Source organism: Enhydra lutris, unplaced genomic scaffold (genome assembly GCF_002288905.1).
Source record: "Enhydra lutris kenyoni isolate GAN:26980312 unplaced genomic scaffold, ASM228890v2 scaffoldscaffold53, whole genome shotgun sequence".
NCBI lineage: Eukaryota > Metazoa > Chordata > Mammalia > Carnivora > Mustelidae > Enhydra > Enhydra lutris.
The window spans coordinates 1,927,039-1,950,416 of record NW_019154137.1 but is presented as its reverse complement, the minus strand read 5'-3'; the positions used below and the strand labels follow the sequence as shown (position 1 = coordinate 1,950,416).

The following is a 23,378-nucleotide window of genomic DNA, read 5'->3' as shown; positions in this document are numbered from 1 at the left end:
TTTTATTTGACAGACTGAGATCACAAGTAGGCAGAGAGGCAGGCAGAGAGAGAGAGGGAAACAGGCTCCCCGCGGAGCAGAGAGTCTGACACAGGGCTTGATCCCAGGACCCTGGGATCATGACCTGAGCAGAAGGCAGAGGCTTTAACCCACTGAGCCACCCAGGCGCCCCTAATACATCTCCATCTTAACTTTACTCATTTGGAGGACACACAGGAGCAGGCATTTACTTACCCTTAATACCTTCCCAAAAATCATTCCGGTCTCTCCTGACTGAAGTAAACTTGCTGAGGTCATGGTAAGTACTCCAGATATAAACATACTTATCTTCTGAGCCACTGACGAGGTAACTAAAATCATGGCTAAATTTGGGAAAGAAAAAAAAAAAAAAGTCAGTTTTGGATATTTTAGGTTTCCTTCTATCAGCCCTTCCTAACTTTAAGACTCCCAAGCGAACACCCAGGAGAGCTTGTTGACATACAGACTCCTAGTCTCACTCGAGAGGTTCTGAACATGCAGGGCTATCATGGAGCCCAGAGGCACAAGGATTTTCACGAAAGCTCTAGATAACTGTGCTGTCTGTTAACCCACACTGGGAGAAACGCCTACTTAAGAGATGAAAGAGAGAAGCAGAACACTTCACCAACTAAATTTCTTGGTAATTACTGGGTAATTCAAGAAGAAAGGAAACTGTTAAGGAAAGGGCTGAATGAAAGAGGGCTATGAGGAAGAAGACGCAGTAATTTCAGGAGTGCCTCCAGACCCCCAATTAAGAGTTCAAATAATAATGTGATGTAAAGGTATAAATACAGGATGCCGGACTTCAGGGTGTTAAAATGTTAAAATGCTTTATCGGCTTCAGTACCTAAAAGGATCAAGACCACGGGTGGGTGGCAGGTAAGCTTCCTTTTAGAAAAGCTGACATAAAAGTACAAAACCACAAATTCCAGAGCTGGGAGTGAGTCTTCTAATCCCAGCTCTGCAACTACCAGTGACTTCAGACAAATCACTTCATTTTCTGAGTCTCGGTTTCTTTGTCTGCAGAATAGGGGCAACTCAACTCTGTTGACTGAACAGGTAGACATGGTTAGGACTGCAGGATGACAACGTGAGCGGTCAGTTTTAAAAGTGCAAAGAAAGGAAAAACACCATAGAGACGTAAGGCATAGATCAGAGAAAATATGGGAGTAGAAGAGGACTATCTCTTTTGGCAGTTTCTCATCGCCAGTTTACCTGAAACTTGCTTTGATCTGGCTGCTACTGTTGACATAGCCCTTATACTTCATGGACAGTGACAAATCTCTAAGATCATACAGTCTGATTCTGGAGTCATTTGAGGTTACCAGTATCTAAAAATAAATCAAAGGAAAAGTTAAAAATGCCATCTTTTAATCTAAGTTAAGGTATAACCAAAAAGGGTATTACATACACATATACAGAGAGAATATACCTCAAAACTAGAAAAGCCTATATTCCACATGACTGAAAATACATTCTTAAGCCAAGACAATAAGAATTTTCAGGAGTCTATATACAGTGTGAGGAGAGATGGTTTTGAATACTTAGTACCTTATTTTCTCCAGGTAGAGGTTCAATGCCAGTAATTTTTCTTCCAACTTTGTTGCGTCCTCTGGTAGACCGGACATGTATTTGTGTGTGGTATTTCAAATGCTGAAAAGAAATCACAAATTTAAAATAGGATTAGAAGGAACCTCAAAGATCATCTGATACAAGCTACAGAGAGGCCGAGTATCATTCACCCCAATTTATATGCCCAGAGAGGATATACCAACTTATACGAAACTGTTAAGTATTCCATCATGCAATTTACACAACATAATCCTTTACCTCTGTATCATAGAAAATACATCTGCCATCATATGTCCCAATCACTGCGTATTTGCCATTCTGACAGAAATTTGCAGCTGTGATCAATTTTGTTTGACCATCTACTTCATTCCACAAAGCGACTTTTTTGTCAGGTATGTTCCAAAGGCGGAGCTTTCCATCCAATGACCCACTTAGAAAATACCTGTCATCCTAAAAGTGTTGCAAAAGAGAAAGCTCTCATTTTACCAGATCAAGAAAAATTCATTAGCAAATCAAAACATAAAGCCTGTTAGAATTAATGCTTAAAACATATTTAGATCCCATTTATAAAATACTATTAAGTATTTTTTTTTTTCAGATTTTATTTTTAAGTAATCTCTATACCCAATGTGGGGCCTGAACTCACAACCCCAAGGAGATCAAGAGTCACATGCTCTACAGATTGAGCCAGCCAGGCACCCCCAAGCAAGCATTATTTTATTCACTAAAAATAACTATTAGAAATTTCAGTATTCACTTTGGAAAAATGACTTTCTAGGGGAGCCTGGGTGGCTCAGTGGGTGGTCCTGAGCTCAGGGGCCTGGGATCGAGCCCCTCATTGGGCTCTCTGCTCAGCAGGGAGCCCGTTTCTCTCTCTCTCTCTCTCTGCCTGACTCTCTGCCTACTTGTGATCTCTGTCATATAAATAAATAAAATCTTAACAAAAAAGAAAAATGACTTTCTAATTACTTTATCATATCCTTAAACTGCTTTTCCCAAAGTATGGATGTTAATGGATAATGTGTTGGAGAATGGTTGTGTGGGAGAATGGTTCACGTTTAGTTTGAGAGATTCTGGGTTACAGAAAGTTAGAGAGGATTCTCAGTTAATATGCATTCTCAATCTCCAAAAGAGGAATAAAGTAGGTAGCACTTTCCAACTTATATAACCAGGGACCTTTTTGGGGGGGGGGTGTTGTGGTTGGGAGAGAGTCGGCAGGAACACCTAGCAGGGTTTGCACCCTCAAGGAACACGCTTTGGGAGAAACTATCCTGTAATGATATGTTTGTCCGGATCTTCCTCTGGGATCCACGTAGTACTTGGATAAAAGACTAACGCTGGTTAGCCCAGAGAACCAGTTGTTTTGTGGTCAATTTTGACACCATGTCAGTAGGAAATTGCTTCAGTATTCAAATTCTCAATCCCAAAGCAGGGCTTCTCAACAGGGGGCAAGTTGGCCCCACAGAGGACATCTAGCAATGTCTGGAGACATTTTTGACTGTCACAACTGGGGATGGGATGTTCTTGGCATCTAGTGGGGAGAGGACAGGAATCCTGTTAAACACTCTGCAATGCACAGGACAGAATTTATTACCTTTACAACAAAGAAAGATCCAGCTCAAAATGTCAAGTGCCAAGAACGAGAAACCCTGCTATACACTAAAGCAGGCCTACCACCAAGCTGGCATAATGAGAGATCACTGGCAGACCATGTTATATTAGTTGCAGGGGTATAACGTAATGATTCAAGATTTGTGTATGTTGCAAAAATGATCACCTAAACTGGTCTGTTGGTAACGTAAGAATTAAGAGTAAAATAATTGGAATGCCAAAACAAGAAGTATTCCCTTCTGCTTAAGACTATCATTTTTACTCACCTCTGAAGCTTGTCAAAGACATTTATAGAGAAAGGACATTTTTATGGCTGTGGTATAGTAGGCTCTACTTAATGACTACCAGTAGAAGAGCAGAACAAGTAAAAAGACTTCATGTTGGTCTTACAAATCAGAATTTTATTTACATACATGCATACGTGTGTGTATATGTGTGTGCATATATTATCTTCATTTTGCTATTTCTTTTATAATTCTGCTTCCTTCTTTCTAGATAACATTATTTTAATAGAGTCATGTTTCCTAAGAAAATGTTAATACCACACCATCCTACCCCAGCCCCTCTTAAAAATCCTTCAGATCTATAGAATTTTAGAATTAGGGCTTTTCGGTTTCCAAAAATGAAACCAAATGTAAGTATAGAAAAAGTACTGACTAAACAGGAACCTTAATAATAAAGTACTACACAGGTGACTATCACACCTAATACCTCTCCCTTTCCACCCTGACATATTAGTTAAAATAGAGGTGAGGGAAGGATTTTGTTCACAGTTGCTGACAGGAGTAAAGCCATTCTTTTGCTGCATCGTTGGCTGACAGGATGGGGGTGTTATTCAGAAAGAAGCCTCAAAAAGCTTGACGGTCCAAACTGATAAGGTATCTGCAAAGATTAAGCATTTTTAATTTGCCAAGTTCTGAACCAAAGTCTTCTAAGGGTCTATATTATAAGCCCGCCCTGGGAGGGAAATGATATTGAAGGGGGAAAAAAGTCATTCTTCTCTCTTAATTTGGGGAAAAAGAGGAAGAAATATGAGTGTAAATAAAATGCTACATTAACATGACAATGGGTGTTAAACATACAGAGATGGGGACGTGAACAGAAATAGGATTTATACATCAACATGGGGGAGGGTAAGTCAGGTCAGCTCAAGTCCTCCACTTATCTCAGCCCGGCTAGTGGAGCAGCACTGGCACGGGCCTTCCCTTGTGCTTATAGTTGTAAAGAGCGAAAATTAATTTAGCCTTACTCATTTGGTGGCTTTATCCTATAAGAACATAATAAAGTCAGCAATTCCAAGATGAATTTTCCTCCTTTGGTTGCTATCATATGAAATACTTCCTTTTCAGAGGAAAGATTGTGAGGGATTTTCTACACTGAAAATGAATTAACATGGATCTCATGATTAACAGTATTTCCAGGAGCGCCTGGCTGGTTCAGTCTCTAGAGCATGAGACTCTTGATCTCAGGGTCGTTGAGTTCAAGCCCCATACTGGGTGCAGAGCTCACCAAAACAAAACAAAACAAAACAAAAACCCACAACACCCAACCAAAAAACCAAAAACAGTATTTCCAGACATTATACAGGAATTCAGTATACCTTATAATGAATTTTGGTCTTTGCCTCTTTCAACCTTTCCTTCTTTGTCTCTTCTCACCCCACCCCTCCCACTATTCTTCCCTATATGCTTCCCTAGCTTATTTACCCACCTGCTGTCTCTTCTTCCTCCACCTCCAATCTCTCTCATCTTTAACAGCATACATTATTTACACCCTGCATATGTTATTAAAGATTTGGGATGGCTTTTCATTATTATACTTACGTTTCTAGTTCTAATACAGATTGGCAGAATATTTCCTTTCTTCTCTTTTCTTTAAATAGGCTACACGCTTGTAACCCAAGGTGGGGCTTAAACTCACAACCTGGAGTTCAAGACCTGAGCTGAGATCAAGAGTCAGATGCTTAATGGGCGCCTGGGAGGCTCAGGTGGTTGAGCATCTGACTCTTGGTTTTGGCTCAGGCCGAAGTCTCAGGGTTATGAGATTGAACCGCACATTGTTGGGCTCTGCGCTGAGAAGGGAGTCTGCTGGAGAGTCTTCCTCCCTCTTTCCCTCCCCACCCCACCTCATGCTGGTGTCTCTCTCTCAAAATAAATAAATCTTAACCAAAAAAAAAAAAAAAAAAAAAAAAAGAGGCTGCCTGGGTGGCTCAGTTAAGAGTCCAACTCTTGATCTCAGCTCAGGTCTTCATCTCTGGGTTGTGAGCTAAAGCCCCATACTGGGCTCCATGCCGGGTGTGGAGCCTACGCTAAAATAAATAAATGAGGAAGGGAGGAAGGGAGGTGGGAGGAAAGAAGGAAAGAAAGAGAAAGACTAAATTAAGTTATTCTTAACTATGTGGCTGTTAATGATTTTTTTCCTATAGTTCAACAGCCCTCCAGAGAAACCAGGTTCCCTCACCTTCCTTATGGTCTAATAAAAAATATATAAAAACAATTCTGGGGCACCTGGGTGGCTCAGTGGGTTAAAGCCTCTGCCTTCAGCTCAGGTCATGATCTCAGGATCCTGGGATCAAGCCCCACGTCGGGGTCTCTGCTCAGTGGGGAGCCTGCTTCCCCCTCTCTCTGCCTGCCTCTGCCTACTTGTGATCTCTCTCTGTCAAATAAATAAATAAAGTTAAAAACAAAAAACAAAAAAACAATTACTTACTCTTGGATGGAAAGCTATGGCAGTGACAAAATCTATATGTTGGAAACAGCAAAGGCATTCTCTTCTGGAAATGTGCCATAACCTGACTGTTTTATCCATCGAAGAAGAAAGCAGGAAGTAGTTCTAGTGAGAAATTGACATTGATCATTTTATCACCCTAAGAAAACACTACTTGCACAATAAAAGCAAACTTTCAGTTCTATGTATCTCAACAGTTTTGTTATTATTGTTATACCTAGCATTAGAAAGAACAAAAGATTATCCAATTCACTTGGAAGATCCTATTTTTCTCCCCATCACATGCCATATTCCTTTGGTTCTAAGACTTTTTTTTATATGACCTGTTCTGAAATTAGGATTATCTTACGATCTATGTTAAAATAAATCTGCTAAGCACCAAGACGACTAAGGTGTGCCTTAGTTTTTATAGTCCCCATATAGTGAAACCAGGCTATGAATATAAGACATCCATTCACATGATTGTCACTTTAGTTATTCTGACATTGGCAACACTGGTGAATTTTAACTCACAAGAATTCCCTAATTGCCACTTAAAATGCCTTCAAAAAGATTACCCTATAATGCAGCATGGAAATGAAAAGTTATTGTGCACCTGTCACACCCAAGGCAAGAAAATGAGAGACGAGAAATCGTCAAACATCTCAGAATAGATCACAGAATTTTCTAGAAGCTAGAAGAGGGGAGTGTAACTGCTTTAGGCACGATGATGGCCCATCACCCAGGATCCAAACATCTATCTGTCAAAAGTTTCCAGCTGGCAGAAGTTCTTTAACTTTTTGGCATAATTTAAGACCTATGTGTTATACTGAATGAGGCAACACAAAGAGACCCTAGTATTCTCTGATATTCCTAAAGGTGCTAAGCAAATCAAAGCAATGATGACATTTATTGAGTACCTGCAATGTACTAAAAATTGTTAACACTATACTATGAACTAGGTATATCATTATCCTCCTTCACAAATGAGAACACTGAGGCACAGAGATGTTAAATACTAAGCGCAAATATCAACTTGGATATGTTACTGCTCTGATAAATATATGACATTTGGGGCTAGCTGTAAAAGTGTATGTTTTATGTAGTCTACCTGTTTTTATTTAATGAATTAATTAGAGAGAGAGCATGCGCACGCGTGCTGCCTGCGGCCATGGAGGGGAGGAGCAGAGGAAGACAGGAAGAATCCTTAAGCAGACTCTCAGAAATCAAGAGTCTGATGTTTAACTGAGTGACACAGGTACCCCTACTTGTTTTTAAATAGATAGTGTAAGGGTGCCTGGGTGGCTCAGGTTAAGCCTCTGCCGTTGGCTCAGGTGATGATCTCAGGGTTCTGAGATGAAGCCCTGCATTGGGCTCTGCTCAGCAGGGAGCCTGCTCCCCCCACCCCGCCTACTTGTGATCTGTCAAATAAATAAATAAAATCTTTAAAAAGAAATAAAAATAAATAGATAGTGTATTATACAACCAAAAAATAGAATTCTGGTACAATATTACTCAGCCATTAAAAAGAATGAAATCTTACCATTTGCAACGATGTGAATGGAACTAGAGGGTATTATGCTAAGTGAACTACATCAGTCTGAGAAAGACAGAGACATCTTAACTGTAGGAAACTAACTGAGGGTTGCTGGAGGGGAGCTGGGTAGGAGATGGAATTCTAAACACTGCTTCATGCTTCAAATGCCTTAAATAAAATTAAAAGTATCTCTTTAAATTTTTGCAAAACTGCTAAGATATTTGTTCAGTGGCAAAACAGGCCCTCTACTTCTGAAATAATTTTGCTCTAAGGGAAAAAACACATAAAGTGATGACTTATCAAAGAGTCATATATTGTTAAACTTAATGATTTAATAAATATAGCAGATTAACCAAAGCAGTCTTGATTAGATAGATCTGACTTCAGCACTGTAGCTGAAATCATATATTCATTTTGTAAGAACAGCAACTTTGCAAAATTAGTTTATAAAGAAGCCAAAAATAAAAGTATAAAGACAGATCCAGACAGAAGCTCTTAATATAAACATTGTATTAGCCTAATTGAATGTTTCTCCTCTTTTAACCGATTACTTTGTAGGTAACTCCCATGTAGTACACATAACAAAACACTTGAAAAACAAAACATCTGTTTTTATCCTGAAGTCATAGTTATGTAGAATTAATACACTCTCCAAGTAAGAATTTCTTACTTTAGACCATGAAAGATCAAGGAGATCAGCGGTATGTCCTTTATATTTGCAAAATGGCCGCTGCCGAAACGGTGCGTTTTTATCGTCAGGGTCTTCGTCAGCTCCACTGCACACCTATTTAGATATAAAGACAAATGTTAAAACGAGAAAAGCAAAAACTTCACACTCTTCCCACCCCGTATGTCCTCTCATCATTTGCTGCCTGACCAAAATCTTGATCTACCAGAAACAAACTCCCCTTTACGATGAATCTACTACTTATCACTCATTTACCTCCCTGTTCCAACAAACCAGGATCATCCCTGAAGCCTGTGCTATCGCAATCTTTCCCTCCCTAACAGAGCCCCTACTTTGTCCTTTTCTGAGCATTGGTTCCTTTCGGAGAGATGGGAGCCAGCACCAGGGGGTGAGTCATGATTGGTCTGAGCTAATTAAGATGAGCTCATTCCCTTTCCCAGTGATGACTGGTTTAGGCATGGGCATGTGCTGAAGTTTTTTTCAATCAGACATGATGGAAAGTTTATAGGGGGAAAACGGTGGGTGGAGACAGGGAAGAAGCTTCCAGAAAGATTTCCTAAGGGGCATACTAAAGGGATGTTCTCTCCTTCCTCTGAACATAGCCATCTGTGTGACACCTAACACTGTAGCTGCCATCTTACTACCATGAGGGGAACAAACCCAAGAATAACAAAGAAGAGCAGAGCAGGAGGATGGCAGGACCCTGTGTCCCTGATGACACTACTGAGCTGTTGCATTAACCAACCTTGGAACCACCTTACCTCCAGACTTGCTTCCTCATTGTTTAAGCCATTTTCAGTTGGATTTCTGTTATTTGAAGTCAAAAGCATCCTGACAGAGGTAGGTAGAAAATAATGCCATACGTGTGTGCATTTAGCTTACAACATGCGTTTGTATTCATTACCAGAGTGAATTCCTAACAACTCTGTCAGGTAGGTAGTAACATTATGAAGATGAAGAATTTAAGAAAAACACCTGAGGCTCAAAGAGATCAAAATAACATATTAAAGCTCACACAGCCACTTGTAAACAGCAGAACCAAAGCAGAAATAACAACTATAAGTCCAAAGACTGTCCCTCAAATGCTTCAGAGGATGTAGCAAGAGCAAAAATACGGAGTTGTCAGCTAACAAGCTTTGCTTACTTAGGGAAGGACAGGTAGGATGGCGAGGCCCAGGAAAAAGGTGTATGGAGATATACAGCGGGGGATCAGGCGGGAAAGGTACTTTGGGACCAGATCCTAATGAGCCTCGCATTTGTGACTTAAAAGTTCAGATATTCTAAGGAGATGGAGAGCCAGCACAGGCTTCCGAAAAGAGAATAACACGACGTGACTGGTGCTTTAGAAAGAGAAAGCTAAGCAGGAAGGTAAAAGATGGTAGGGAGGAAGCGTGGAGGCAGAAAGAAAGAAAGAAAGAAAGAAAGTCAGTAAGTGTGAATAAGAATAAGGAGGGCTGCAACTAGGCCGGGAGCCAAGGGACAGAAGAGAACTACCACTACTATTTGCCTAGAACTTGACGGTGTAGAAAAGCATCTTCATACCACTGTGGAGGTACAGCAGCTACAATGGTGCCCTGACCTTCTGCCAAGCACTCCTAATCCTAGAGGACTAGGCTCTGGCCTCTCCTTGTGCTGCCAGCCTGGTGAGCGCAGCTGGAACACAGAAAACTAAACAGGCTTGACCTATTACATAAAGTCCAACCTTTTGTTTAATAATCATTTACATTTCATTAAGTACTCAGCATTAATCCTCTAGCAGTGATTCCAGATCTTATTTTTCTCCTCAAACATCCATGTTCTTCTCCTTGTACTCGGTATTTTGTTTCAAAATACTTAATTACATTTTTGATTATAAATACATGGCCAGTGTAGATAATTCAGAAAGCACAGGAAGTAATAAAACAAAAATTAAAACAACTCTCTGCTAACACGATGACCGCCTTCATCTTTCATTTTTTAAAAAACATTAATTTAAATCACACACGATTCAGTATCTTCCTATTATACCATGAGTATTTTCAGTAATTCACTCTCTGAAAACATTTACTAGCTGCACATCAATGTGCCATAATTTAATCATTCTCCAACTGGTTGGTCATTTAGATATTTCCAGTTTCTTGCTAGCATAAATAGCAATTCAATGAACATCCTGGAACATGAATCTTTATGTCTATTTTATTATTTATTTATCTTAATATAAAGGGTATTATGGTCAAAAGGTTTATGAGCTTGAGACTTTGACAGTATCTTCTGTTATCTGTTTTAATAAAAGCAGGTATGTTTACTAAAGAAAATTTTAGGGGTGCCTGGGTGGCTCAGTCAGTAGGCGTCTGCCTTTGGCTCAGGTCATGATCCCAGGGTCCTGGGATCTAGGCCTGCTTCGGGCTCCCTGTTCAGTGGGGAGCCTGCTTCTCCCTCTCCCTATGCCTGCAGCTCCCACTGCTTGTGCCTTCCCTCTATCTCTTTCTCTGTCATATAAATAAGTAAAAATCTTAAAAGAAAAATAATGAAAATTTTAGAAGTACAGATTAGTATAAAGAGTAAAAGAAAAAAAGACCTAAAATCCCACCACCTAGAGATGCTACTAGTAATAATTTAGTATATTTCTTTTCTTTCCCAAAGATTGTTTTTTTAGTAATCTCTACACCCAATGTGGGGCTTAAACTCACAACCCTGAGATCCAGAGTCGCATGTTCTACCAACTGAGCCAGCCAGGTGCCCCAGATTTAGTGTATTTCTTTGAAATTTTAATCTACAAAGTATTTAGATATGCTTAGTAAAAACTGGGATAATACTGTATTCAATTTTTCATTCTGCTTTTTTCACTTAACATTTTATTTTGAATATTTTTAAAGTCATTAAATAGTCTTTGAAAACAACCTAAGGACTGCAGAGTATTCTACTTTAACAATAATACCATAGTTTTTATTTTCCAGCTGTTAAAAACGTAGTTGTTTAAATTTTAGCTATTTTTAGAATACTAAGATGAAAATCTTTTTATTTACATCCGAGCCTATGTGATGGTTTCTTTTTTTTTTCTAAAAGATTTTATTTATTTATTTGAGAGACAGCATGCCCACGAGTGGGGGGAGGGGCAGTGGGAGAGGGAGAACAAGACTACCCGCTGAGGAAGGAAGTGGGGGAGGGGGGCTGGATCCCAGGACCCTGGGATCACCACCTGAGCTAAAAGCAGCCACTTAACCAACTGAGGCACACGGGCACCCCTCCTTTTTTCTTTTAAAAGGAAGCTCTACACCTAAGGTGGGGCTTCAACTCAGGATCCTGAGATCAAGTGTCCCTTGCTCTACTGACTGAGCCAGCCAGGTACCCCGATCTGATTATTTCTTCATGATAGATTTTTAAAGGTAGAATTATTAAAGGTATAATCACCAAGTAAAATGTTATGTGTTTTATCTATATGTATACATCTCTATAAACAGGTATCTATATCTAGAAAGATAAATATATATTTATGTCTCTATATAAACATATATACAACTTTATTATGGCCATTTCAAATATACACAGAAGTAGAATAAATAGTAATAAATAGTAAATATAATATAAATAGTAATAAATAGTAGAACAAATCCCATACATCCGTCACCTGCTTTAATGGTTATCAGTATTTTACTCATCTTGTTTTATCAGTCCTCCCACTTTTACATATTTGCTTATTTTTGCTGGAACACTTATAGCAAGATCTAAACACTATTGATTTTATCAGTAAATATTCTTTATGTATTTCTAACTAATAAGCCCTCTTTCAAATATAACTACTATACTAGTATCACACCTAAAAAATACCATTTATATCATCTAATATCTAATCCATATTAAAATATCCTGGTTATCTAAAAATGTCATTTTAAAGATGGACTGCTATGAAAACTTCTAAGCCTTTTGATATTTATTAGCACTGACTATATACCAGATACTGTGTTAGTTATTTGAGATAACAAAATAAATAAGACATTTCTTAGTTTCTAATTATCTAGTCTCACTATTTAAACGCCAGAATGAACCTTTTAAAATATGTTAAATTTTGTCATTCTCTGTTCAAAGACCCTCCACTGGCTTCCATCTCTCTCAGAGTAAAAGCCACAGTCCCTGTAATGGCTTACACATTGTTTGCCCCATCTACACCTCCATGACTTTCTTCTTCTTCTTCCTTTTTAAAATTTCTTTTCAGCATAACAGAATTCATTGTTTATGCACCACACCCAGTGCTCCATGCAATACGTGCCCTCCATAATACCCACCACCTGGCTCCCCCAACCTCCCACCCCCCCCGCCCCTGCAAAACCCTCAGATTGTTTTTCAGAGTCCATAGTCTCTCATGGTTCATCTCCCCTTCCAATTTCCCTCAACTCCCTTCTCCTCCCCATCTCCCTATGTCCTCCGTGTTATTTGTTATGCTCCACAAATAAGTGAAACCATATGATAATTGACTCTGCTTGACTTATTTCACTCAGCATAATCTCTTCCAGTCCCATCCATGTTGCTACAAAAGTTGGGTATTCATCCTTTCTGATGGAGGCATAATACTCCATAGTGTATATGGACCACATCTTCCTTATCCATTCGTCCGTTGAAGGGCATCTTGGTTCTTTCCACAGTTTGGCGACCGTGGCCATTGCTGCTATAAACACTGGGGTACAGATGGCCCTTCTTTTCAGTACATCTGTATCTTTGGGGTAAATACCCAGTAGTGCAATTGCAGGGTCATAGGGAAGCTCTATTTTTAATTTCTTAAGGATCTCCACACTGTTCTCCAAAGTGGCTGCACCAACTGGCATTCCCACCAACAGTGTAAGAGGGTTCCCCTTTCTCCACATCCTCTCCAACACACGTTGTTTCCTGTCTTGCTAATTTTGGCCATTCTAACTGGTGTAAGGTGGTATCTCAATGTGGTTTTCATTTGAATCTCCCTGATGGCTAGTGATGATGAACATTTTTTCATGTGTCTGATAGCCATTTGTATGTCTTCATTGGAGAAGTGTCTGTTCATGTCTTCTGCCCATTTTTTTACATGATTATCTGTTTTGTGTGTGTTGAGTTTGAGGAGTTCTTTATAGATCCTGGATATCAACCTTTTGTCTGTACTGTCATTTGCAAATATCTTCTCCCATTCCGTGGGTTGCCTCTTTGTTTTGTTGACTGTTTCCTTTGCTGTGCAGAAGCTTTTGATCTTGATGAAGTCCCAAAAGTTCATTTTCGCTTTTGTTTCCTTTGCCTTTGGAGACATATCTTGAAAGAAGTTGCTGTGGCTGATATCGAAGAGGTTACTGCCTATGTTCTCCTCTAGGATTCTGATGGATTCCTGTCTCACGTGGAGGTCTTTTATCCATTTTAAGTTTATCTTTGTGTACGGTGTAAGAGAATGGTCGAGTTTCATTCTCCTACATATAACTGTCCAATTTTCCCAGCACCATTTATTGAGGAGACTGTCTTTTTTCCACTGTATATTTTTTCCTGCTTTGTCGAAGATTATTTGACCACAGAGTTGAGTGTCCATATCTGGGCTCTCTACTCTGTTCCACTGGTCTGTGTGTCTGTTTTTATGCCAGTACCATGCTGTCTTGGTGATCACAGCTTTGTAGTAAAGCTTGAAATCAGGTAACGTGATGCCCCCAGTTTTTTCTTTTTCAACATTTCCTTAGCAATTTGGGGTCTCTTCTAATTCCATACAAACTTTAGGATTATTTGCTCCAGCTCTTTGAAAAATACCAATGGAATTTTGATCGGAATGCCATTAGAAAGTATAGATGGCTCTAGGCAGTAAAGACTTCAAAGGTAATGCGATGTCAATAAAAATGTATCTATCAATAATCAGTCTCATTGTGAATGGCCTAAATGCGCCCATAAACAGCACAGGGTTGCAGATCGGATAAAACAACAGGACCCATCCATATGTTGTCTACAAGAGACCCATTTCGAACCTAAGGATACACCTAGATTGAAAGTGAAGGGATGGAGAAACATCTTTCATGCCAATCGGCCTCAAAAGAAGGCCGGGGTAGCGATTCTCATATCAGATAAATTAGATTTTAAACTAAAGACTGTAGTCAGAGATACAGAAGGACACTACATAATTCTTAAAGGGACTATCCACCAAGATGATCTAACAATTGTAAATATCTATGCCCCCAATATGGGAGCAGCCAATTCTTTTTTTTTTTTTTTTCCTTTAAAGAGAAAGTGGGGAGCGGGCAGAGGAAGAGAGAGATAATTTTTAAGTAAATTCTGCACTGGGCGCAGAGCCTGACAAGGGGCTTGATCTTATGACCCTGAGATCATGACCTGAACAAAAATCAAGAGTGGGAGGCTTAACCAACTGAGCTACCCAGGTGCCCAGTGATACATACATATATATTTTTAAAGATTTTATATTTATTTGACAGAGACACAACGAGAGAGGGAACACAAGCAGGGGAAGTGGGAGAGGGAGAAGCAGGCCTCCCGCTGAGCAAGGATCCCAGGACACTGGGATCAGGACCTGAACTGAAAGCAGCCGCTTAATGACCCCGAGCCACCCAGGTGCCCCATCAATACATATTTTTTAAATAAAATGTTGCACATGTACAATTTCACAAAAATTACCTCACCCCCTTATGGTTAACTCCTTTCATCCAAGTTTTAGATCCTAATAATCTTGAAGGAGATCAGACTGTGTCACCCCAAAATATTCCCTTTGCATAAAGATCATTTTGAGCTAAAGGCAACTGAGAATAAGCAGACACAAGAAAAAGTCTTTGCCCTCCTTACTTCTACCTGAAAGCAGGGCATGAAATTCTCTTTGTGAAGGTGTGTCCCCTTTACCTCTTCCTTGCCAGGAAGGGGAAAATAAATCTTACCTCTGGAGATAGTACTAAGTAATCCTTATCCTCCATTAGTTTCCCCCAATATTTTTACCTGGTCACAATATACTGCCCCTAAGGCCCACCGCCCCTCTTTTTCTTGTCACTTCTCAACAAACTTACCATTCTTTATTAAAATCATATATAAACCCCTGGGTCTAACTGCCTCTTTAGGCATTCAGTATTTTTCTTTCTTTCTTTCATTTTTTTTTTTTTTTGCTTTCAGTATTTTTCTATGAAGGCCTCCATATAGTGTGTGTGTCTATATACACACATACATAGTAAACTGTTTCTCCTGTGAAACTGTATTTGTCAGGTTATTCATGGATCCCAGCTGCAAAATCATTGCTGTGGAACCCAAGAGAGTAGAGCAAATTTTTTCCCTCCCTACAATCTTCTCTCAAGAATTCCGAGCAGCAGCGAAATGCTGAGGCACCCATACTGATGTTTCCACTAGTCAAGCACACCCAACACAGAGCGAACCCGAGCAAAGCGCCAATTCCTAGGTTAACAGCATAGTTACGACTTCTAGTTTCCAGCAGAAATTTTACAAATATACCATAATGGAGCAAGCTAGGCAGGCCCTCTTCCTTTCTTGCATACATGCACTGAGCTGCTTTTGGAAATCAGTAGGAATGGAGAGCACAGCAGGGAGAATTCTAGGCTTGGCGTGACCAATGAATAAGTTAGGGATCTTGGGTGTGCCACTCTACATGCCCAACAGTACTATAGGTACACTTTCAGGTACTCTATTTTACATGAGTGCTAACAAGAGTGAGGATATAGTTAAAAAGATATAAATACATCACTATCATGAGAAAAGAAAAAAGAACACACACATCAGGAAAATTAATAAATGAATAAACTACACTGTGCATACCGCCCCTCGTTATAGCTAGCACTAGGTTCCCAGATAACACAGCAGGTACCATAATCCAAAGGCATATGAAATACAGGCCTCTTCTAACCATCCCCAATCAAAATGACAGAAGCGAAAGAAATACCAATCTACTCTTTTTTTTTTTTAATATTTTATTTATTTATTTGACAGAGAGATCACAAGTAGGCAGAGAGGCAGGCAGAGAGAGGGGAGGAAGCAGGCTTCCCGCTGAGCAGAGAGCCCGATGCGGGGCTCGATCCCAGGACTCTGAGATCATGACCTGAGCCGAAGGCAGCGGCTTAACCCACTGAGCCACCCAGGCGCCCCCCAATCTACTCTTGAAAACAACAGATATAAATGATTCTCAACTACTACAGGAAAAAAGCTCAGTACTCCAGGGGGGGGTCACTACTTTTTGTGCCAAAGAACTGTTAGGCTCCTCATTTAAAAGGCCTGTATTTGGGGCTCCCGATTCTTATTTTTGGCTCAGGTTGTGGTCTCAGGGTCGTGAGATCAAACCCTGCCTCAGGTTCTGTGCTCAGCATGCAATCTGCTGGAGTTTCTTTCTCCCTCTCCCTCTGCCCCACCCCACCCCACAGGCTTGCACTCTCACTTTCTCAAATAGATGAATCTTTAAAAAAATAATAAAAGGCCTGTATTCAAACAAGATGGGAAGTTACTTAGGCTTTTTGCAGGGATGAAGTGGGGTAGTTAAGGATCTGTTCAGTAGGAGGGAGCCTGGCTGGCTTAGTCAGTTGAACTTCCAACTCTTGATTTCACCTCAGGTCATGATCTCAGGGTCCTGGGATTGAGGCCTCGGAGCTCAGCTTGGAGCTGGTTTAGTATTCTCTCTCTCCCTGTTCCTCCGCTCTTACCCCCAACTTGTGCTCTCTCTCTAAAATAAATAATAAATAAAATCTTAAAAAATACATAAAACGGGGGCGCCTGGGTGGCTTAGTGGGTTAAAGCCTCTGCCTTCGGCTCGGGGCATGATCCCGGGATGGAGCCCCACATCAGGCTCTCTGCTCAGCAGGGAGCCTGCTTCTCCCCGCCCACCCCCACACCCCCCACCCCCCCGGGCCTGCCTCTCTGCCTACTTGTGATCTCTGTCAAATAAATAAGTAAAAGCTTTAAAAAAATAAATAAAAAATACATAAAATGATAGGGGCGCCTGGGTGGCTCAGTGGGTTAAGCCTCTGCCTTCAGCTCAGGTCATGATCTCAGGGTCCTGGAATCGAGTTCTGCATCGGGCTCTCTGCTCAGCGGGGTGCCTGCTTCCTCCTCTCTCTGCCTGCCTCTCTGTGTACTTGTGATCTCCCTCTCTCTCTGTCAAATAAATAAATAAAATCTTTTTAAAAAATACATAAAATGATCTGTTTGTAGGATTGTTGAAATAAGCACAATACAAGTTGGGACAAATAGTTCCGGTTTTTAATAATAATCAATGCCTGGAAGCTTTACGGTGAATTAAACTAATAAAAGCAAAATCTTTCCCCCAAAGCAAAGTGGTTAAAATTTTTACTGCTACATTAATCAGTGAAGGCTTTATGGAGGAAGTGGGCCTTGAAGAACCAGCAAGCTTCGAACAGAAAGAAAGGAGATTACAGGCCTCCAGATAAGGAGGATAGGAACAAAGGCACAGAAGGAGGAGTTCAACAGTGATTCAGGCCCACTACACTCAGGCATGGGGTTAGGTTCCAAGGACACTAAGATCTGTGAAGTACAGTTTTTTGCCTTAAATCAGCCCAGAGTCTAGCCAGTGAGACAAACTGCCAAAGAAGACACGGTAAGTAGTATCAGTGTCAAAATACCTGTAACGTTCTGTCGGAATAAAAATGAGGAACAATTCTGCCTGCCTGATTCAGGGAAAATATTAAGAGACGATAAGATATTTGAACCAAATCCTTTTTCTTTTTTTTGAACTGAATCTTGAAGGATGAATAGGGATCTGACGAGTGAGAAAAGGGAGGGCAGTGAGAAAAGGAGGGCACTGAGGGCAAAGCAAACAGCACGGACAAAGGCAGGAAAGTAAAAGAATGGCTAGGGTATAGACCCATGTCCAGCCTGGTGAGTAGGCTGCATAGGCACCAGGGAATTAGAACAGAGTTAAAAAGGTAAGATGAGGGGATGCCTGGGTGGCTCAGTCAGTTAAGCATCTGCCTTCAGCTCAGGTCATAATCCTGGGGTCCTGGGATCGAGCCCCACATCAGGCTCCCTGCTCAGCGGGGAGCCTGCCTCTCCCTCTGCCCCTCCCCAAATCATGCTCTTTCTTTCTCACTCTCAAATAGGTAAAATCTTTTTTAAAAAATTGCATTTGCTATCATAAATTTTTTTTAAAAGGGTAAGATGAGGCAGTATCAGGAAGGGCCTTATTCTGCAGGTGACAAGGAGCCATCAAAAGATTTTAAACCACAAAATGGCATCAGATTGGGATTTTGAAAAAAAGCTGGTGGCAGTATAGAAAATTTAATTGCGTAGAGACCGGAGACAGAAAAAGCAATTAGGAAGCTACAGCAAACATCTCAATGAATGTTGAAGGCCTAGAGAATGTGAGTGACAACGGAGAATGAGCAAACAGATTCCACAGGCATTTGTAAATGGAGGCAGAGTGGATAGAAATTTGTAACTCATTTGATATCTGGGTAAGGAAAAAAGTAATGGAGTATCTTCTGACGAAGTTAAAAAACTAACTTATGGATGGTGATGCCATTAAAGACTCAAAGAGGGAAGCAGGGTTCTGGTTAGGTAATAAAAATATTTCCATGAGTGAACATTAACATCTAGCCAGTTACTCAAGCCAGACAGCTGGGAATCATCCTAAACTATTCACCTGCTAACCCAGCTAGTCGGTCACCAAGTGCCAGAGATCCTATCTCTTCCACAGTCTCTCAAATTCAGCTCATCATTATGGTTTCTAGACTCACTGCTTCATAATCAAAGTACTGTTTCTCTCCTGGGTTAATACCCTCTTAAGTAGTCTCCCTTGTCTCTAGCCTGGAGCCCCCATCTAGCTGATCCTTTACAGTATTTACCAGAAAGCTCTACTGGAAACAAAAATCTTAATATTTTAATTAAACTCCTGACTGAAGCCCCTGAAAGCCCCTTCCCACTCCCCTGCAGTTTACAGGACAAAGTCCAAACGTCTTGGTTTAACACAAAGGACCACTGAAAATCCCAATCCTGTCTCCCTCTCCTCCAACTCTCACACGCGCCCGCTTGGCTCCAGCCACTGGGAACTTCCCACAGCACCCTTAACGTGCTGGGCCGTCTCTGCCTCCAGGCCTCTGCACTAGCTGATCGCTCCCACGCGCTGCTGCCTTCCTTCTCTCACACAGGGAACTCCTGGCTCGCACACAACGCCTCGAGGAAGACTTTCCTCACGCTCTGATTTGTTGGGATAACTGAAACTCCTCTATTTGTGTAGTACCTTCTGTAGAATATTCCCATCCAATACTAGAATTGTGGATACACTGACTTCACCAGTCAGCATAGTCCCCAGGCAAAGACGATGTCTCATTTGACTCTGCACAATCTAGCAGTATCTGGCACATTAACAGGCACTCAAAAAACATTTGTTGAGGGAGTTCAGTTTTAGACCTATCAGCCAGTGTGCATGGTGAATACACCGATGGAGAGATCCTACACACACTGTTACGTGAAAAGGGTAGCATGCCCAGTAAGATCTTCTGCTTGTTTAGAAACCATCAAGCTATTCTCAAAGGCAATAAGAATTATGAAGGTAAAAGCCAATTCAGGTCTGGAGGCAACAAATGAATATGTCAGACAAGGATGGCCAAGGACACAACTCTGAAAAACAGCACCATTTAAGTGAGAGAAAGAGGAAGAGACAGCAAGGGTGTAGGAAGAGAACAAGGAAAAATAGAACCTTAGAAAGCTGAGAGGAATATGTTTAGAGTAGGGAAACATTAGTGTCAAATACTATAAAGACAATGAAATTTTAGGAGAATACTGTTGAGCTGGTGGACATTTTAGGTTCTTCGTTTTACATCACCCTTGTCTAGGTCAATACACAAGAAGCACAAGGGACAGCTTAGAATAATATTCTCCAGTTTGCTTTTTAGGTGTAAAATTGGTTATATTTAACCTTCCAGCTATCAGACGAAATGAAAACCATCAAAATATTTTAAACTACCTGAAACTGTGATGAAGCATTTATTAAACTAAGAAGATGGAAAAATTAAAATATTTCTGTACTTTTTTTCTTTCCTCCATCACTCCTTATTCAGTATCCAATATTTTTTAAAATTGTAACATGGATTTGAGGGGAAGGGATTTTGTTTATTTAAGTTTGTATTAGTAGTTTGGTAGCTGGAGTAGTATCATGCACTGTACGAAAGCTTTTAAATATCACAATTTTTCATTTACCACTTCTAACAGAAGAAACTCTTGTCTCTAATGTATCTTAATTAACTGTTTTCATGTAACTGTAATTTCTGACAGACAACAAGGTACTTCATGGTAAACAAATCAAATTATAGTACTTAACAAGAGTAACCATAAAATACAGAACATACCCCTGTATCTGTATCAGACTTTGATGAATTCAGACTTTCCTGAGAAGGTGACGGGGATACACGTCCTAAAAACAAAATAATAATTATAAACAGGCATGTACATACACACACTCACACATCAATCAAAATTAATGACACATGAACACCTAATTAATAGTCATAGAATGTAACATTCTGAAAAAACACATTTTCTAAATAAGTGAAGCATTAATTCTCTGGGCACCAAAATAATAGGTTTTATCATTTTTATCATAAAATCTAGAATAACCATATCATCAATTTAATAAAATATTATTAAATCTTCATTATTCATAGTGAATACAAACAAGATGAACAATAAAGGGACACAAAGGGTCTGGGTGGTGGAAGTCGCAAGGGCCACTGGAACAGTCTTTCTGCTCCAGGCAGGGCAATAAAAAAAAATGTATTGTAAACGTAGTTTAACTTTTTGCCAACCCAATTTCATCTTCAATTATGTATTATAATGCAAGCAATACTCATAGGGCCACTGAACTATACACGGATCATTTGCCAGTTTAGTGGATCTCCCCAGATTTCTATGTTCCTCAATCCGGTGCTTTAAATATGCCCTATCCTCCAGGCCATGGCCACCTATTCTCCTTTCTCCCATCCCTTATCTTCTTGGTTTCAGTCTTAGTGGGCTAGGGTGAGGATGGGAGTGGAAGGGAGGGGTTTGTGGAGAAAATTTATTGTAGTTAAATAATTATAAGAAAAGAATCCCATAAACATAAAGCTCTTACCTACATCAATTCTATATGCTTTCCTGTTAAGTTACCAATATACAGAAATATTTTATATAGTTGTAATCATGGTGTACACACATCACATTCTGAAGTTTCTCTCTGCCATTTAACCTTTTTTCATATACCTCTGATGTACTGACAAATCCTATTTCCTTTTCATGGCTGGGTCTCCTTTTTTCTTTCCTTACTGGATGGATATTATTATTCTAATTCCTTTTCTAAATTAATCAGGTTATTTCATTTTTAAACCCAGGAGAGAATTAAAGGTTGTCAGGGGAAACCAAGCAACTTTATTCTCAATAGTTGATGAATTAAACTCTGCACAATACTTCAAATGGGATAAAGTCAAAAGCTCTATGGTAGCGTTTTCCATGGGATTCAGATGCTTTTTCGGTGTTGACTTCTGTTCTACTTTTAGGTTTGTGGCTACTATTAAAAATAGTGGTTGCTGCAAACGGTTGCCAGAGAAGAGGGCATTATTATACCTAAAATGTAAAAATACCAGATGTCTCTAGAGTTTTAAGGCCCACAAGTAAATAAAAAATACCTTCGGTATTATATTTCATTCGCATATTGTTGAAATAGTCAAAAGCATTTTTTAAAGCCCATATTCTCACTACATTGTCTTGTCCAGCTGAGGCAAGTAATCGGCCACAGTGAGAAAATTTCATGGTCCAAACAGCTCCCTATAAAAACAAAGAAAGGTTCAGAGTTATTTCTTTAGAAGTTGAAACATTTAAGATTTTATTTTTAAGTAATCTCTACACCCAATGTGGGGCTTGAACTTACAAGTCCAAGATCAAGAGTCACATACTCTACCGACTGAGCAAGCAGGCACCCCTAAGAGTTGAAACATTATTTTAAAGCCAAAGTAAAGAATTATTCCAAATGATACTAAGATAATCCTCATGTTACTAATACCACTTAAGGCCAACAGTTCAATGATGACACAACAGCACAAAGAGCAACTTTTAAGAGAAAAGTAGGATAAGATAGCAGCAGTTTACTGTAATCTAAACTAACAAGTTCAAAGCCCCAAGCCTTGTCTACAAATTAATGGAAATGGAGTTCCGGAGTTCCGAGGAGGCCATAAATCATTGTAAAAACAGAAATCCTAGTTGAGGATTTCAGTCTCCTAGCTGAACAGAAGAGGGAGTGGCACTGGAGGAGGCAGAGCCCTCAGGATGCAACTAATACCCTTGACCAAGGCTGAGGGAAATACAGGCCCATGTTAGCTGTGACGCTCGTAGCACTGGACATTTGCAAGTGTTGGAATGGTGTGATCTCAACCTGTTTTCCCCCCAGAAACAAGATTTAACAGTGTACGGTTAGAATTCCCAGATACTGCTAGCAATAGGGAAGTGTGTGGGTATGTGTTGGGAGGTGGGGGTGGCGTGATTTAAGAACATGAACACTTAACTTGGAAAAGCCAAATGCTATTACAACAAATGTTGTTATAACTACTATTACAACACATATGTATGCAAATCAAAAAGATTATCTAACTTGGGGGTGCCTGCTTGGTTGCGAGACCATGCAACTCTTGGTCTCTAGGTCATGAGTTTGAGCCCTATGTTGGGTGTAGAGATTACTTAAAAATAAATATAAACTTGAAAAAAAAAAGATTATCCAAGTTAGAGGCAATAGTTCATATACTGAAATAACATTCATTTCCATAAAATGCAAGCATATTAAGAAATTTGTTATTGGGAACCTACTACAATGAGACTTTACTAAAACTGGAAATAATGAAAGTGAATCAAAATAGTACAAGGAAGTTCATCAGTTCCTTAAGGAAGTTACTATATTCAAATCAAATATTTTATGTGGAGATCATAAGCACTGAAGTTTAAATTCCAATCTGGCTGCCATCTGATGTGTTTACGGTCGCTTCCTTCCAGTTAAGTCACATCTTGGATTTAAAATCTAAATAGAAAAATAGATTCCCTGATCAAAGACTGACAGCATCATTGTCCCGTCCAGCAGTTTATTACCAGCTTCCCTGTGTTCCTGGCATTTTTAAGGGGTATAACTACAATATCACTTGTGCACTTTATCCCCACTTTGGTACATTTTAACTCTGGTAGAAAACTTATACCTCTCTCTCCTGGTTTTAGCTGCCATTTTACAAAATACACGAACCTACTGCAGTATTTGTGTTCATTATTTAAAATACACCCAGGGAGGGACGCCTGGGTGCCTCAGTC

General features: G+C 39.9%; 1 protein-coding gene across 4 annotated transcripts in view; it reads right to left on the bottom strand.

Annotated features, from left to right (window-relative positions):
• The window catches only part of LOC111157289 (WD repeat domain 44), an 87,825-nt gene that overhangs the window by 5,824 nt on the left and 58,623 nt on the right, over window positions 1-23,378 (bottom strand). For 2 of the 4 annotated variants that reach the window (XM_022518593.1, XM_022518594.1), the window contains 8 exons: window positions 21,719-21,857; window positions 20,408-20,472; window positions 8,115-8,228; window positions 5,911-6,033; window positions 1,849-2,040; window positions 1,570-1,671; window positions 1,234-1,349; window positions 235-362 (listed from right to left, as the gene is read on the bottom strand). In XM_022518593.1, coding sequence (XP_022374301.1) covers window positions 235-362; window positions 1,234-1,349; window positions 1,570-1,671; window positions 1,849-2,040; window positions 5,911-6,033; window positions 8,115-8,228; window positions 20,408-20,472; window positions 21,719-21,857 — 979 coding nt within the window. The remainder of the gene's footprint in view (window positions 1-234; window positions 363-1,233; window positions 1,350-1,569; window positions 1,672-1,848; window positions 2,041-5,910; window positions 6,034-8,114; window positions 8,229-20,407; window positions 20,473-21,718; window positions 21,858-23,378) is intronic. The other 2 variants (XM_022518595.1, XM_022518596.1) reach the window with 2 other exon arrangements.